The 15,481-nt window shown below is 45.2% G+C and overlaps 1 protein-coding gene across 1 annotated transcript in view; it reads right to left on the reverse strand.

Annotated features, from left to right (window-relative positions):
- Positions 1–1,523: 1,523 nt before the first annotated feature.
- LOC137381049 (pituitary adenylate cyclase-activating polypeptide type I receptor-like) overlaps positions 1,524–15,481 on the reverse strand; it is a 114,417-nt gene continuing 100,459 nt past the window's right edge. The window contains exons 13-15 of the mRNA XM_068053445.1: positions 4,216–4,345; positions 1,855–1,896; positions 1,524–1,712 (exon numbers count right to left, since the gene is read on the reverse strand). Coding sequence (XP_067909546.1) covers positions 1,524–1,712; positions 1,855–1,896; positions 4,216–4,345 — 361 coding nt within the window. The remainder of the gene's footprint in view (positions 1,713–1,854; positions 1,897–4,215; positions 4,346–15,481) is intronic.

The raw sequence follows: 15,481 nt of genomic DNA on the forward strand, positions 1-15,481 counted from the left end.
CCACCGTATAGGGCAATGTGTCACTCCATAGGGCAATGTGTCATCGTACAGGGTTATGTGTAATTGTATAGGGCAATGTGTCACCGTATAGTGCAATGTGGCACCGTACAGGGTTATGTGTAACTGTATAGGGCAATGTGTCACTGTATAGGGCAATGTGTCACTCTATAGGGCAATGTGTCATCGTACAGGGTTATGTGTAACTGTATAGGGCAATGTGTCACCATTTAGGGCAACGTGTCACCGTATAGGGCAATGTGGCACCGTACAGGGTTATGTGTAACTGTATAGGGCAATGTGGCACTGTACAGGGTTATGTGTAACTGTATAGGGCAATATGTCACTGTATAGGGCTATGTGTCACCATTTAGGGCAATGTGTCACTGTATAAGGGCAATGTGTCACTGCATAGGGCTATGTGTCACTGTGTAGGGCAATGTGTCACTGTATAGGGCTATGTGTCACTGTATAGGGCTATGTGTCACCGTATAGCGCGATATGTCACTGTATAGGGCTATGTGTCACTGTATAGGGCTATGTGTCACCATATAGGGCAATGTGTCACTGTATAAGGGCAATGTGTCACTGTATAGGGCTATGTGTCACCGTATAGAGCAATGTGTCACCGTATAGAGCAATGTGTCACCGTACAAGGCTATGTGTCACTGTATAGGGCTATGTGTCACCGTATTGGGCTATGTGGCACCGTATAGGGCAATGTGTCACTGTATAAAGCTACGTGTCACTGTACAGAGCTGCATGTCAGTATAGGGCTACATGTCACTCTATACGGCTATGTGTTATCATATAAGGCGACATGTCCATTTAGGGCTATGCATCACTGTTTAAGGAGATATGCCACACTATAAGGTTATGTGCCAGCCTCTAAGACTATGTGTCACATTATAGGGTTACTTATCCCTCTATAAGGTTACATGTCTGTGTATAAGGTGACAGCCATCAAACAGGCCGAATGTCTTGCTTTCGGAGGCTTGGTACAGCAAATGAAGGCAGGGAATATCATCCCTTAAGAGGCTGAGCACTAACACTAAAAGCAGCACATCGACTGAGAAATGTAACAGGCAAATTAGGCAATGGCCCTTCAGACTTAGCAGAGGGAAGGAAGTGAGTCAAGTTCCATAGCACCAAACATTGTGCCGTTAGTGCGATTCCTCCACAGAGATGTCTGCAGTGGGCAGCAAGAGTTCACTAAGACAACAAGCTACCAATGCTCTAAAAAGTCAGCGTTTTAGTTCCAATCCATGACATCTAATCAAAGTTTTGTTTTTAAGGAAACAACTCGTTTTGGGGAGAACAGGAGTCAATATCGGGACTCTTTTAACTGAAACACTGCACGACAGCCAGGGATGCAACACTTTTACCTGAAGGGCAATAGGAACAATATGACTTTAAGTGGTGGCCTTGTTTGCACACGGGCCATGTCAGGGAACGTAATTCTTCCAAAGCTTCTTACGTTGATGAGGGAGGGTTGGGGGTTGGAGGGGTCACGTAGCCCTAACAGTTCATGTGGCCAGGTTCTCGGCGTTGACGCTGGACATGCGGATTTGCGAGCTGCTCTTGCTGAGGACGGAGAGCTGGGTTCCGCCATTGGCCCCGCTGCTCGCCAGAGACGGGTGCCGGTGCTTGAAGTCAACAGCAAAATACCGGTTTACCTTCCAGCTCCTCCATTTCCGCTTGATCTCGGACTGCACCTTTGGGAAGAAACTTAAAAATGTCATTTGAATGTATTCAGCTGCATCGGAACTGAAGGGATCAATCACAAAGCACACACAGAAAAGAAAGGTGGATTTGCTTTTCTTTTAATTGTTTCAGGAAGAAGAAATAGCAACTTACCTCACCATTCAGGAAACAATACAGAACTGCCACAACAAACCCCTGCAAGGAATAAACAAGCCACATCCAGAATTAGTGCAGTAAAAGAAAGCATTAGCATTAAACTGGGATTTGTCCAGCTTTGAGCTCCATTCAGCTTAAGGCTTTCAGCCACCCTTTCATTTTTCCCATTTATTTTTTTCTCTCTGCGTCTCTTCCTCAGATATGATTATACTTGGATCTGGCAGCCCTGTCCCCTTGCTTCCAATCCTCCTCCCAATTTAACGAGCATTCTGAGCCTCAACTTGGGGCATCATCCATGGCTTAGTGGGCGGCACCCTCACCACTGGGTCAGAATGTTATGGGTTCGAGCCCAACTCCACGACACGAGCACAGAAATGAAGGCTGATGCTCCTGTGCCGGAGTGCTGTGCTGTTGGAGGTGCTGTCTTTTGGATGAGATGTTAAACTGAGGCCCCAATTTCAGGTGGATGTAAAAAAATCCCATGGCACTAATTCAAAGAAGAGGACGGGAGTTACCCCCAGTGTCCTGGCCAATATTTAATCCCCCAATCAACATCACATCTGGTCACTATCACATTACAGTTTGGGGGAGCTTGCTGTGCATAAATTGACTGCCACATTTCCTACATTACAACAGTGATTAGACTTCAAAAGCACTTCAGTCATGAAAGAGGCTATATAAATGCAAGCCTGTCTTTATTTTTTGACGATGAGTGGCGACTGGCTATTTGACTGCAGGAGGTGTCTTGTCATCAGGAAGGGGTGGAGGAGAGGGTATTTCCATCTGGTTGCTATGTGTAAATATAGTGGCAAGATTCCCTCTGATTTCTCGTTTCTCGCCAACTTTTTGGAAAGTATTTAGGGGGTTCCCAACATGTCCTCACCACCCGAGGAATTCCTCCCCTCCACCAAACCCCGCCCCCCACCTGATATCGACACAAAGGAATTTTCCAGAAGGAGAGTTACTGGGTAGTGTCACCAACAGGAAATCGGCCTGATTATTTCTCCATCCTTACCACTAAGGATGCTGAAGAGGATGTCCTGATGAATTCAGCCATTTCAGGCAGGCTAATAATTGCAATTCAAAATCAATTATTGCCTTTATATTTTCTTACAAAAGCTTTTTATTCCAATTCATTTCTCACCAAATCTCTTCCCTTCCCTCCCCTCCCCCCGCAGTTGGCATTGACTGCTTGCCTGGGGTACAGTTCCACAGGCACAGGCCAGTACCAGGCCCTTGTAGCCATTCCTTGCAAGGGAACCAAAATGGAACCTCATCATGGGCTAGGATTCCCAACCCTCCAGAATTGGCCTGGAGTCTCTAGGAATTAAAAGTCAATCTCCAGGACATTCCCGCGATTGACTCTGGGGAAATTCAAACAAAAGCGTGTTTTTTCCCCCCATTTTCTTTAAACGTTTTTGTTTATCACTTCTAAAAATATTGAGGATGGGGAGGAAGATAATGGCTACTTGACGGAGAGGCAACATCATCCAGTCAGGAAATGAAGAGTCTTTTTGCTTGCCTATTGGTGCGGGAAGGCAAGTTGCCATGAGATGGACATGTTTGACATCCAATGACTGGAGCACTGTGGTGGGTGGGGGAAGAGTCATATGATGAAACCTCCAGGATAGGACCAATCACGTTGGCAACCTTACCATGTGCACATCAATGGAATCCCCCTCTACCATCGCTTCACTTTGTCGCAAGGTATTAATGGATGGCAATCTGTTGTGGGACTTTATCCTCCCTAGCCCAAGGACAACTAAGGTCAGCACTAGAGTAAATAAGAAGAAACTATTTCCACTGGGAGGAGGGTTGTTAACAAGAGGACTCAGATTTAAGTTAATAGGCAAAAAAAAACAGGGGTGGCAGATGAGGAGTCTTTTTTATATAACGAGTTGTGTGATCTGGATTGCACTGCATGAAAAGGTGGTGGAAACAGATTCAACAGTAAATTTCAAAAGAGAATTGGATAAATAATTGAAAAGGAAAAACGTTGCAGGGCTACGGGGAAAGAGCAGAGAGTGGGATTAATTAGCTCTTTGAATGGGCCAGCACAGGCACAATGGGCCAAATAGCCTCCTGGGCTGCATGATTCTATGATACTATGAAAACAGCCCCAGCAAAGATTTGCGGATGATAATCAGAAGGAAGAACTGTTTCTTGCCTTTGATTTCAGTTCCTACAAACTGACAAAGACATATTCTCCATTTCAATCTCTGCCTATCATAACTACATGTCAGCTTAGCGTGTGAACGGGATTTGCAAGGGGTACGACTGACTCACTGTGGAACCAAGTACCTTCCTGTGTCCTGCTGCGGCACGCTCAGGAATCTTACAGCGCTCTGACCAAGTTACCTGAAAGGATCCTAATCCCAGCTCAAACACCAGCCGTTCCCGGGTATTAACATCTTCTGGGTAAAAGGCAAACACCGTGTAGTGAATCCCAAAGAGCGGAATCAAGAGAAGGGTTGACCGGGCCAGTCTCCTGTGTGGAGTGAGGGAGGAGAAAAGAACAGCCATTAACATTGGTGAGTTCAAGAATGATGAATTGAATTCAAGATGATTTTTTTAACACACAGAATACAAACCGGAAGAAACTAATATTTCAATTCCTGTCACATTTTCACCTCAAAAATAAACTGAGTCGGCTGCTATAATGATCTTTTTCATTCTTCTGCCGGGATATTGCATGCTCACCCTAACAACTGGTTAAATTATCGTAATAAGATGCTACGTTTGAGAAGGAGAGGTGTGCTGAGGTTGGAGTAGTATTTTGCCTGGGCACTTTAGTAATTCAGGCTTGTGTGAAGTGGCAGAGTTTTATCTTGGAAAGTGGTGTAAGTGTGATGTTACTGTTATAAGTGAGGTGCTAAAATTTTAGGAACATAAGAAATAGGACCAGGAGTAGGCCATACAGCCCCTCGAGCCTGCTGTACCATTCAATTCGATCATGGCTGTTCCTTTACCTCAACTCCACTTTCTTCCCTCTCCCCATATACCTTAATTCCTCTTAGTATCCAAAAATCTATCATTCACAGTCTTGAATATACTCAACTACTGAGCATCCAGAGCCCTAACAAAACCCTCTGAGTGAAGAAATCTTTCCTCATCTCAGTCTTAAATGGATGACCCCTTATTCTGAGACTGTGACCCCTATTTCTAGACTCTCCAGCCAGGAGAAACAGCCTCTAAGGACCTACCCTGTCAAGCCCGCTAAGAATTTTATACATTTCAATGAGATCATCTCTCATTCTTAACTCCAGAGAGTATAGGCCCAATTCACTCAGTCTTTCTTCATAGGGCAACCCTCTCCATCCTAGGAATCAATTTAGTGAACCTTTGTTGCACCCCCTCAAAGGCAAGCATATCCTTCCTGAGTTAAGGAGACACAGTATTCCAGGTGTGGTCTTACTAAAGCCTTGTACAATTGCAGCAAGATTTCTTTATTCCTATGCTCCAAACCCCTTCCAACAAAGGCTAAGATAACATTTGCCTTCTTAATAAATGAGATATTACTGATGTTATTGTTATAAATCAGATAGTACTGGATTTCAGCATAGATTTAGGGTAAGGGGTAAGCGGTTTAGAGGGGATTTGAGGAATTTCTTTTCACCCAATGGGTGGTTGGAATCTGGAACGCACGGCCTGAAGAGGGTAGTGGAGGCAGGAACCCTCACAACATTTAAGAAGTTTTTAGATGAACACTTGAAATGTCATAGCATACAAGGCTATGGGCCAAGTGCAGGAATATGGGATTAAAATATTTGGGTGCTGGATGGCCGGCACAGACACGATGGGCTGAAGGGCCTGTTTCTGTGCTGTATAACTCTATGACTCTATGACTACTGCTATTAGTGAGGTGTTACTGTTCTAGATTAGAGTCATAGAATAGTTCAGGACAGAAACAGGCTATTCGGCCCATTGATTCTATGTCGGCTCTTTTGAAGAGCCGACAATCCCAATCTCCTGCTTTTGTCCTATACTTCTGTAATTGTTTTCTCTCCTTCGAGTGATCTATCTAATTCCCTTTTGAAGGCTACTGTTGAATCTGTTCACCTTATCAGGCAGTGCATTTCAAATCCTAACCATTGGTTGCATTAAAAAGCTTTTCCCTCTGGTTCTTTTGCCAATCTGTGCTCTCTAGTTATCAACCCTTTAGCCATTGGAAACAGTTTCTCTTTATTTACTCTTTCTAAACTCTTCATGATCTTAAAGACCTCTATTAATTCTCCCCTTAGCCTTCTCTGCTGTAAGGAGAACAACCCCATCTTCTCCAGTCTACGTATCTAACTGCAATCCCTCATCCCTGGAAAATCTCTTCTTCAAATAGTGCCACAGGCCAGCCTTGGTTAACTGTCTCATTCATAAGACAGCACTTTCAAAAGTGCCAGCCCAGATTGCATGCTCAAAGCTCTCAACTGGGGCTTGAATCCACAATCTTCTCATTCAGAGGTAAAGCATGACACTGAGCCACAGCTGACACCTTGGCTGGTCAGAGGCATCAAGGTATATCATATGCCACAGGTTAAAGTATGATTTGCAATAAGATATAGTCTACAAAGTTGGGTTTCTGCCATTGAAAAGATTGGCCTTTGAAGACCTGCATGAGAGTGAGATACATGAAGTAAGCATCGTGATTTTGAGTTTAATTCATCTGAATTGGACCTGAAGCTGTAGCTGAAGCCAAGCTCAAGACAGGCTCAGCTTGGGCCTATATTGTCCACTACTTCAGCAAGAAAAAACAACCAGGATTAAGAAATTGCCAGGTTTAGGAATTATACCACCTTGAGCCATAGCCTAAACCAGTCCAGACCCTTAATATTCATCACAGGACAAAGCTGACATGCTCTTTAATCAGTACAGTAAGATTATTTGCAGTATTGTAATGTTTTGCTCAATTTCCGACATGGTGCTGGGTTATGCAAGGGGCCTAATATTGCTCTTTTCAGTAAAAGCAGGTTTCTCCGATATTAGCAAAAAGTTAATAAGATCATCTTGCGTGTGAGAATGCAATTTTGTTAGCGGCAATGGAAAACTGTTGGACCTTCAATAACAACAACAACACAAACTTATATTTATATAGCACCTTTAACATCACAACTCATTTCAAGGTGCTGCACAGGAGCATAATCAGACAAAAGTTGACATCAAGCCAAAGCAGGAGACAGGACAGGCAATCAATAGCTTGGTCAGAGGCAGGTTTTACGGAGCATCTAAAATGAGGAGAAAGAGGTAGAAAGGGTTTAGGGACTAGACGGCAGAAAGCACAGCTGCTAATGGCAGAGCAATTAGAAACAAAGATGTGCAAGATGCCAGTGATGGAGAAGCTCAGAGATCTCACAGGGTAGTAGGGCTGGAGAAAGTTAGAGAGATAGGGAGGGGCAAGACCATGGAAGGATTTGAAAACAAGGATGAGAATTTTAAGATTGTGGTAATGCCAGAGCAGGAGCTAATGGAGGTCAGTGAGCAAAGAGGTGATGGGTAAATGGGCCTTGGTGTGAGTTAGGGAATGGTCAGTTTTGGCTGAGCTCAAGTTTACAGAGGGTTGAAGATGTGAGGCCTGCTAGGGGAGTCTGGAGGTTTTTTATTTATTCATTCATGGGATGTGGGCATCGCTGGCTAGGCCAGCATTTATTGCCCATCCCTAATTGTCCTCAAGAAAGTGGCGGTGAGCTGTTTTCTTGAACTGCTGCAGATCTTGGGGTGTAGGTACACTAACAGTACTGTTAGAAAGGGAGTTCCACAATTTTGACTCAGTGACAGTGAAGGAACGGTGATATAATTCCAAGTCAGGATGGTGTGTGGCTTGTAGGGGAACTTGCAGGTGGTGGTGTTCCCATGCATTTGCTGCCCTTGTCCTTCTAGGTGGTAGAGGTCACCAGTTTGAAAGTGCTGAAAAAGAAGCCTTGGCGATTTGCTGCAGTGAATCTTATATATGGTACACACTGCTGCCACTGTGCACCGGTGGTTGAGGTTGGTATGTTGAAGGTGGTAAATGGAGTGCCAATCAAGCGGGCTGCTTTGTCCTGGATGGAATCGATCTTCTGTAGTGTTGTTGGAGCTGCACTCATCCAGGCAAGTAGAGAGTATTCCATCACACTCCTGATTTGTGCCTTGTAGATGGTGGACAGGCTTTGGGGAGTCAGGAGATGAGTTACTCACCACAGGATTCCTAGCCTCTGACCAGCTCTTGTAGCTACAGCATTTATGTGGCTGGTCCATTTCAGTTTCTGGTCAATGGTCACCCCCAGGATGTTGATAGTGGGGAATTCAGAGATGGTAATGCCATTGAACGTTAAAGAGAGATGGTTAGATTCTCTCTTGTTGGATCAATTATTACTTCTGAAGCCCTGAATGTGTCATCTTCAACTCCTAATACAACCAAGTTAAATGTGTCCAATAGTGGCTCTGTTTTGAACATTTTCTTTTCTCCATGAAACCCAATGATATTTCTATCAACAAACTCACACCTGCCTTTGCTTTCTCCCATCCACCCGATTTTGAATCCACCTCAGAAGCTTCACATCCTATTACACACCTTTCTATCTTGTGCAGTAATCGCCAGTGTGCTATACTATTGAAGGATTTTGGACTCTTGAACTATAGGCATTTGGTGCCTTCATTTTAAGGACGATTGAAAGATGGAACTCGATAAAAGATCAGAATGTAATCAAAATTATGAACAGCCAAAGGAAAGAACGCACAACTGCCATCTTAGCCAAAAGCAGAGTGCATGATGGGCTTGCTGTTGCTCCAAGCTGCCTTGAGGAAGACTATGCACTTTCAAAGGACATTGACTGCTAACAGTGAAAGATAAACAAAGGTCAAAGATATGACTGCTGTGTGTTGAACCAGGACAGAGAGAGAGGAGAATCACCAGCCTGTTCTACCTAGCAACAGGTGAAGGCCTAAAACCCAGGATCAAAGTGATTTTTCAGGAGAACCATGTAGGACATTTGAACAAGAAGCCATCAGAGTGGCACCTCCTGGTCTCCCAAGACAAAGGACCTGATCACTCCTTCGTTCTCGAGTTGCGCTTGCTAGGAAAGTTGTATGAGAAGCTATTGGTTTCTTTCTGGTCAAAACTACCCTGTTTGAGTGTCCAATAAAATTATTTAGAAAATAACTACAGCATCTTGCTTGATCCTTGGCCTTTTTTATTGAAGTCTTAAACAGAGAGAAAATACGACACAATCAAGAACCTGGCTGATATCTAAATATATCGCATCTGTAGAACTTTCCCTGTCAACTAGCTCTCTCACTTCTGCCAAAATTGCCTATAAATTTAGTAGGTGAGGTCTCTGTGTAATAAATCCATGCTGACTCATCTTTAGCCCCCTGACTGGGTGAACACATGGCCCAGTACGGTACAGTTATACAAGCCGGGAAGGTCTCGTGTTCGATGTCCAGTCTCTTGCTGCTGTTTTCAACCAGGCCTGCAATATGAGAATTTTCCTCAGCATCCCCGTACTGAAGAAAATATATTAGCCAGTGTTCCTGTTCTTAATCGCTCGGCAGTGACTTCCACCCAATATGGAAACTGCATCAGCATGAACTTCAACTGCGGGCAGGATTAGATTCGATTGAGATGTCTAACCATGTGATTGATAGGTGAAGTTGAAGAAGGAGAGAGACTAAACCGAATCTTACACAGGGCCAGCTACTGGGTTGCTCATCTCTGTGGCTCAGTGGGTAGCAGTCTCATCTCAAACTCAGAAAGTTGTAGATTCACTCCCCTCCAGTGACTTCAAACAATTTAAGCTGACACTGTAGCACTGAGCTGATGGAGATGCTATTCTGTGGATGCAGTGTTAAATCAAGGCCCTTTCTACTCCCTCAAGTGGATGCAGAAGATCCATGGGAGCTATTTTGAAGAAAGGTTGGGGGCGGGAGGGTGCTCTGCCCAGTGTCCTAGGGCAATATTTATCCTTCAACCAACATCCACACATTGCTGTTTGTGGGACCTTGCTGCGTGCAAATTGGCTGCCCGGTTTTCTACATTATAACAGTGACCGTATGTTATAGGCTGTAAGGCACTTTGGGATGTCCTGAGATTATGATAGGTGCCATACAAAATCTTGCTTATTCTGACATACCAAGTTCAAAAGAGAATCAAATACGACAGAATTACTACCATGAGGAAGCTCTTGGCAGTGAGCAATGTTGGCAGGAGAAAGTACCTAGTCTTGTTTAAAGGAAAGAAGGTCACAATTGGTTTCTGCATCGGACTACAGAGGTAAGCTTCTGCCTGGTGAGCTGGAGCAGCCAGGAGGCACAGAATGCCAGGCTCAAGGTGTTTTGGAAGAAAAACTGTCAGACAGGCTAACTCTTTCTCCCCTGCAAATCCAATACAGATGAAAGGAAATGGAGTGGAGATAGCAAGTGATGGCATCCACACCAGTGTATTAAACAGGTGAGGGAAATTGCAGATGGGTTAGTCATATGTTTTCCAAAGCTCGCTAGATTCAAGAATTGTGTCTTTGGAATGAAAAGTTGCAAATGCTTCTCCATAACTAAAGGCATAGAAAGCAGAAAACTATAGTTTAATATTAATTGTGGAGCGGTTACTAGAATCTATTGCCAGAAACAGGGGGACTGAGCACTTGAACAAGTATCAGCTGATAAAGGGGAGTCAGCATGGATTTGTGACCAAATCAGCTGGAATTTTTTGAAGAGTTCACTAGCATTGCGGATAGGGGAATGGCGATGAATTTTCTCGATAAGGGCTTCCAGAAGGCATTTGATAAGGTACCACATAAAAGATTATGAGTAAATGTTCGAGGTAACCCTGCGGGATGGTGCAGGAACATCTCCCAACTCATCCCTGCATCAGCTCATCTGCTGCTGAAACCCTCATTCATACCTGTGTTACCTGTACACTTGGCTATTCTAACACATTCCTGGCTGGTCTCCCACATTCAACCCTCCGTAAACGTGAGGTCGTCCTAAACTCTGCTGCCCATGACTTAACTTGCACCAAGTCCCATTCACACATTACCCCTTGTGCTCGCTGGCTTACATCAGCTGCTGATCAAGCAACACTTTGATTTTAAAATTCTCATCTTTGTTTTCAAATCCTTGCATGGTCTCACCCCTCCCTATCTTTGAAATCTCCTCCAGCCCCACAACTCTCCGAGATATCCACACTCCTTCAATTCTGGCCTCTTGAGTATCCCTGATTTTAATCACTTTACCATTGGCTTCAGCTGACTGGGCCCAAAGCTCTGAAATTCCCTTCCTAAAAGCCACCCATTCTCTAGCTCGCGTCTCCTTTAAGATGTTCCTTGAAACATGTCTCTTTGACCAAGCTTTTGGTCATCTGCCCTAATATCTCCTTATGTGGCTTGATGTGATAAATGTTGTTTGACAATGATCCTGTGAAGTGCCTTGGGACGTTTTACTACATTAAAGATGCTATATAAATGCATTGTTGTTAGAGGTCACAGAGAGTGAGAATAAAGGGTTTGTTTTCAGATTGGCGAGATGTGACCAGTGGTGTTCCCTAACGATCTGTGCTGCGGCCTCAGCTTTACCACTATATATACAGCAATGAAGTAGATCATTGTGTATCCAAGTTGGCAGTCAGTTGGGAGGAGGAAGTTACAAAGGGACATAGACTGTCTAAGTGAGTGGGTAAATCTATGTGCAAAGTTGACAAATGTGCTATCTGCTTTGGATTTGAGAGAGACAATTCAGCATATTTTCTCATCGGTGGGAGAGAAGGAGCTGTGGAGGAGCGAAGAGATTTGGGTGTTCATGTACACAAATCACTTAAAGCAAGAGTACAGGAACAAAGAGTGATCAAAAAAAGGGTAATCGATTGTGCTAATAATGCCAAGGTCATGGGTGGGGCACAGATTTAAAGTAATTGGAAAGATTAGAGGGAAGTTGAGGAGGAATATTTTTCACCCAGAGGGTGGTGGGAGTCTGGAACTCACTGCCGGAAAGGGTGGTAGAGGCAGAAACCCTCATCGCATTTAAAAGAGCTGGAAGGTGGGATAAGGCTGCATAGCTCTTTTTCGGCAAGTGTGGTCACGATGGGCCTAATGGCCTCGTTCTGTGCCATGAAAGTTTCTATAGCTGGAATTTAACACTGCCCTGGGAGCGGGCTAGGAGGTGGCGGGGGAGGGGCATAAAATCCAGTGGGCTGGCGGGAGCGCCATACCCATCGTCTACCTGCCCCCAGCTGGTATTTCACCAGTGACAGGGGAGGGGGCAGGTGGCCTGCCCGTCTTTGGGCCTTTTGAGGCCCTTAAGTGGGCAATTAATGGCCACTTAAGTGCTTCTTGCCATCACCGCCAGTATTTTACCAGCAGCTGATGGGCACCTCAGTACCTGAGGAGGCCACCCATGAATACCTGGTGACCTCCTTGTGACCTGGGGTGGGGGGTACCCTCCTGATCAAGAACCCTGTGCCCTATAGAGGGACCCCCCCCCCCCCACCACCAGCAGCACGGGCTGCCCCTGCAGAGACAACCAACCCTCACCCTACGCTCTGACCACGACACTCCTCCGCTCCGACACCCCCCCCACCACCCCAATCCTTGACTAGGCCTAGCCGACTGTCCCCGGAGCAGCCCGACCCCACATAGCTTTTCAGAGGCCAACGTCAATACTCCTCTTCTGACCACTGCTCCTTATGGCACTGTTCGGACTGAAGAGCTGCCGGCCCTCTGATTGGCCAGCAGCTCTTGGAGGTGGGACGTCCGGCGGAGGGGTCAACATTAAATTCCGGAGGGGTCACCTCAACATTAAATTCCGGACGATGTTTCTAATGTTGGCCTTCATGTCAAGGGAGTTAAATTTCAAAGGGGAGGTAGTTATGCTTCAGTTGTACAGAGCTCTTAAATCACATCTGGATACTGCGTTCAGTTTTGGGCATTAAACTGCACGAGGGATTATAGAACGGGAAAATGGTGGAAATTCCAGGCAGGTCAGGCAGCTGCAGTATAATGTACGTAAACTGTTGCTGGGTGGATTATGTATATCGACCTTAATCATCACAGGATGTGATGTCACGAGTCTGTACTCGGTGCTGCTCAGTGTTTATGTAGATACCCTAGTAAATGGAACCCCTATAAATAAACTCCTGTTAATTTGACCAGAGTCTGCTCTCTTCATTTGATACTAATAGCACATTGACAAGATATTACATGGTGGCAGCGGTAAAAACAACTTTCCCAGCATAAAAGCAGAAGAGATTGAAGACTTTGAAGAAACATGGAAAAATCGATTCCATTATCAGATAGCTCGAGCGAAAGCTGCAGCCCAAACAGGCTGAAGTGTGGCTGAGGTGGATTCGGAGGTTTGATACATACCATTCCACATCAGGTTTAACAGCATAGTCCGACAAAGAGCAGGTCAGTGTTTTGCTTTATGTGGTGGGAGACAGCGCGGATGAGTTCCAGACTACCCTGGGGATCGACGAAAAATAAATCCCATACGGCGAGGTGGTTAAAGCACTGGATACTTTCGGGTCAGAAAAAATGTAATCATCGAGCGAGTTAAGTTCAACAGATGCACTCAGAAAGTCAGTGGAAGTATCGATTTGTTTATTAATAATTTGTATAAAGTAGCGGAGGATTGCGACTACGGGAGTCTGCGAGAGGAACTGAATCAGGACAGGATAGCAGTCGGGGTTATAGACGTAGTGCTGTCAGACCAGCTTCAGTCAAAGGAAGATCTGACTTTCAAAAAAGCCATTTTATTAAGCAGGCAGGTAGAAGTATGAAAGAGTAATCGGCTACGAGTTCGGGGGGATCAGAAGAGTCCGGCTCGAAAGTTCTGGAATTAGTCGGGCCCATTGATAAAACAGAGAGAAATGGTGCCAGCAAGCCCGAGAGGCGGGAAAGACACCTACAGGCAACAATACGGAATTGCAGTAGGTGTGGCCGGGAGCAGCACCTGTGGGGAAAATTGCTCAGCCCGGGAAGCTGAATGTTTCTGGTGCAAGAGAAAAGGGCACCAGAAACATTCAGCTTCCCGGGCTGAGCAACTATCAAAAAATTATACGGGCCAGGTGGAATCCAGCTGAAGGTTCTGGGTGGAATACAGAAAACCTTATCATACAAAAACAACATGATCCTGGGAAGCCTGTGTATCATTCGGAGCCAAGCCTATTCACTCCTTAGTTAAAAAAAGTGTGCCTTGCATTCGAACTGGTATGCAGGGTGGAAGAGATTAAGGGACAGGAGAGTCAGTTTAGTAATTTTATAGCAGAATTCTCCAAACTATTTGAGGGCTTAGGGAAATTAAAGACGGAGTACCATATTACCATAAATATACACACCGAGAAAGGTCCCACACTCACTCCTAGAAAAGATGAAGAAAGAGATTGATGCCTTGCTAAACCAAAGAGTTATCTCCACAGTGACAAAACCCACTGGGTGGTGGTCTGAGATGGTCCCAGTAAGGAAACTAGACAGGTCTATTAGGATTTGTGTGGACCTTACCCAACTCAATAAAGTGGTAGAGAGGAAAATTCATCCAATGGCGTCAGTCGACGACAGCCTTGCCAAATTGGGAAAAAGCTCCATATTCACAAAGTTGGATGTAAATAGCGGATTCTGGCAGCTAGCTTTAGATGAGGAGTCTAAATTGTTGACCACTTTTATCACGCCTTTCGGTAGATTCTACTTCAACAGATGCTATTCGGTATTGTACTGGCACCAGAGATATTCCAGCAGATGATGTCAACAATCCGAGAAGGCCTGGAGGGAATTATCTGCCACATGGATGATGTTCTGATTCATGGAGCAAACCAAGAAGAGCACGACACAAGGGTAAGAGCAGAATTACACAGATTACTAGTGTCACGTCCCACATTAAATTCTTCTTTGGCCTCCTTATCTCGAGAGACAATGGATACGCGCCTGGAGGTGGTCAGTGGTGTGTGGAGAAGCGCCTGGAGTGGCTATAAAGGCCAATTCTAGAGTGACAGACTCTTCCACAGGCGCTGCAGATAAAATTGTTTGTCGGGGCTGTTACACAGTTGGCTCTCCCCTTGCGCCTCTGTCTTTTTTCCTGCCAACTGCTAAGTCTCTTCGACTCGCCACACTTTAGCCCCGCCTTTATGGCTGCCTGCCAGCTCTGGCGAACGCTGGCAACTGACTCCCACGACTTGTGATCAACGTCACAGGACTTCATGTCGCGTTTGCAGACGTCTTTAAAGCAGAGACATGGACGGCCGGTGGGTCTGATACCAGTGGCGAGCTCGCTGTACAATGTGTCTTTGGGGATCCTGCCATCTTCCATGCGGCTCACATGGCCGCATGTGTGTATTCTCACAGTCAACAGTGAGGTTCCTTGGCCACATAATTGCTGGATCTGGAATCACAATCGATCCACAGAAGACGAAGGCAATCAAGATTTCCCAGTTCACAGATCTACAGCGATTCATGGGTATGGTTAACCAGGTAGGGCAATTTTTACCAAATCTAGTACTGTTAACGAGTCTCTATGACAACTGCTAAAGAACAGCAATGCCTGGTGCTGGGGAGGCGGCCAGAAAGACTCTTTTGAGAGGATAAAAGAAATGTTGACGTCGCCAGAGGTTTTGGCACATTCCGATCCAGAGCTAATGACCATTATTGCAGCAGACACATCATCAACAGGATTAGGT

This window comes from Heterodontus francisci, chromosome 2 (assembly GCF_036365525.1).
Source record: "Heterodontus francisci isolate sHetFra1 chromosome 2, sHetFra1.hap1, whole genome shotgun sequence".
NCBI lineage: Eukaryota > Metazoa > Chordata > Chondrichthyes > Heterodontiformes > Heterodontidae > Heterodontus > Heterodontus francisci.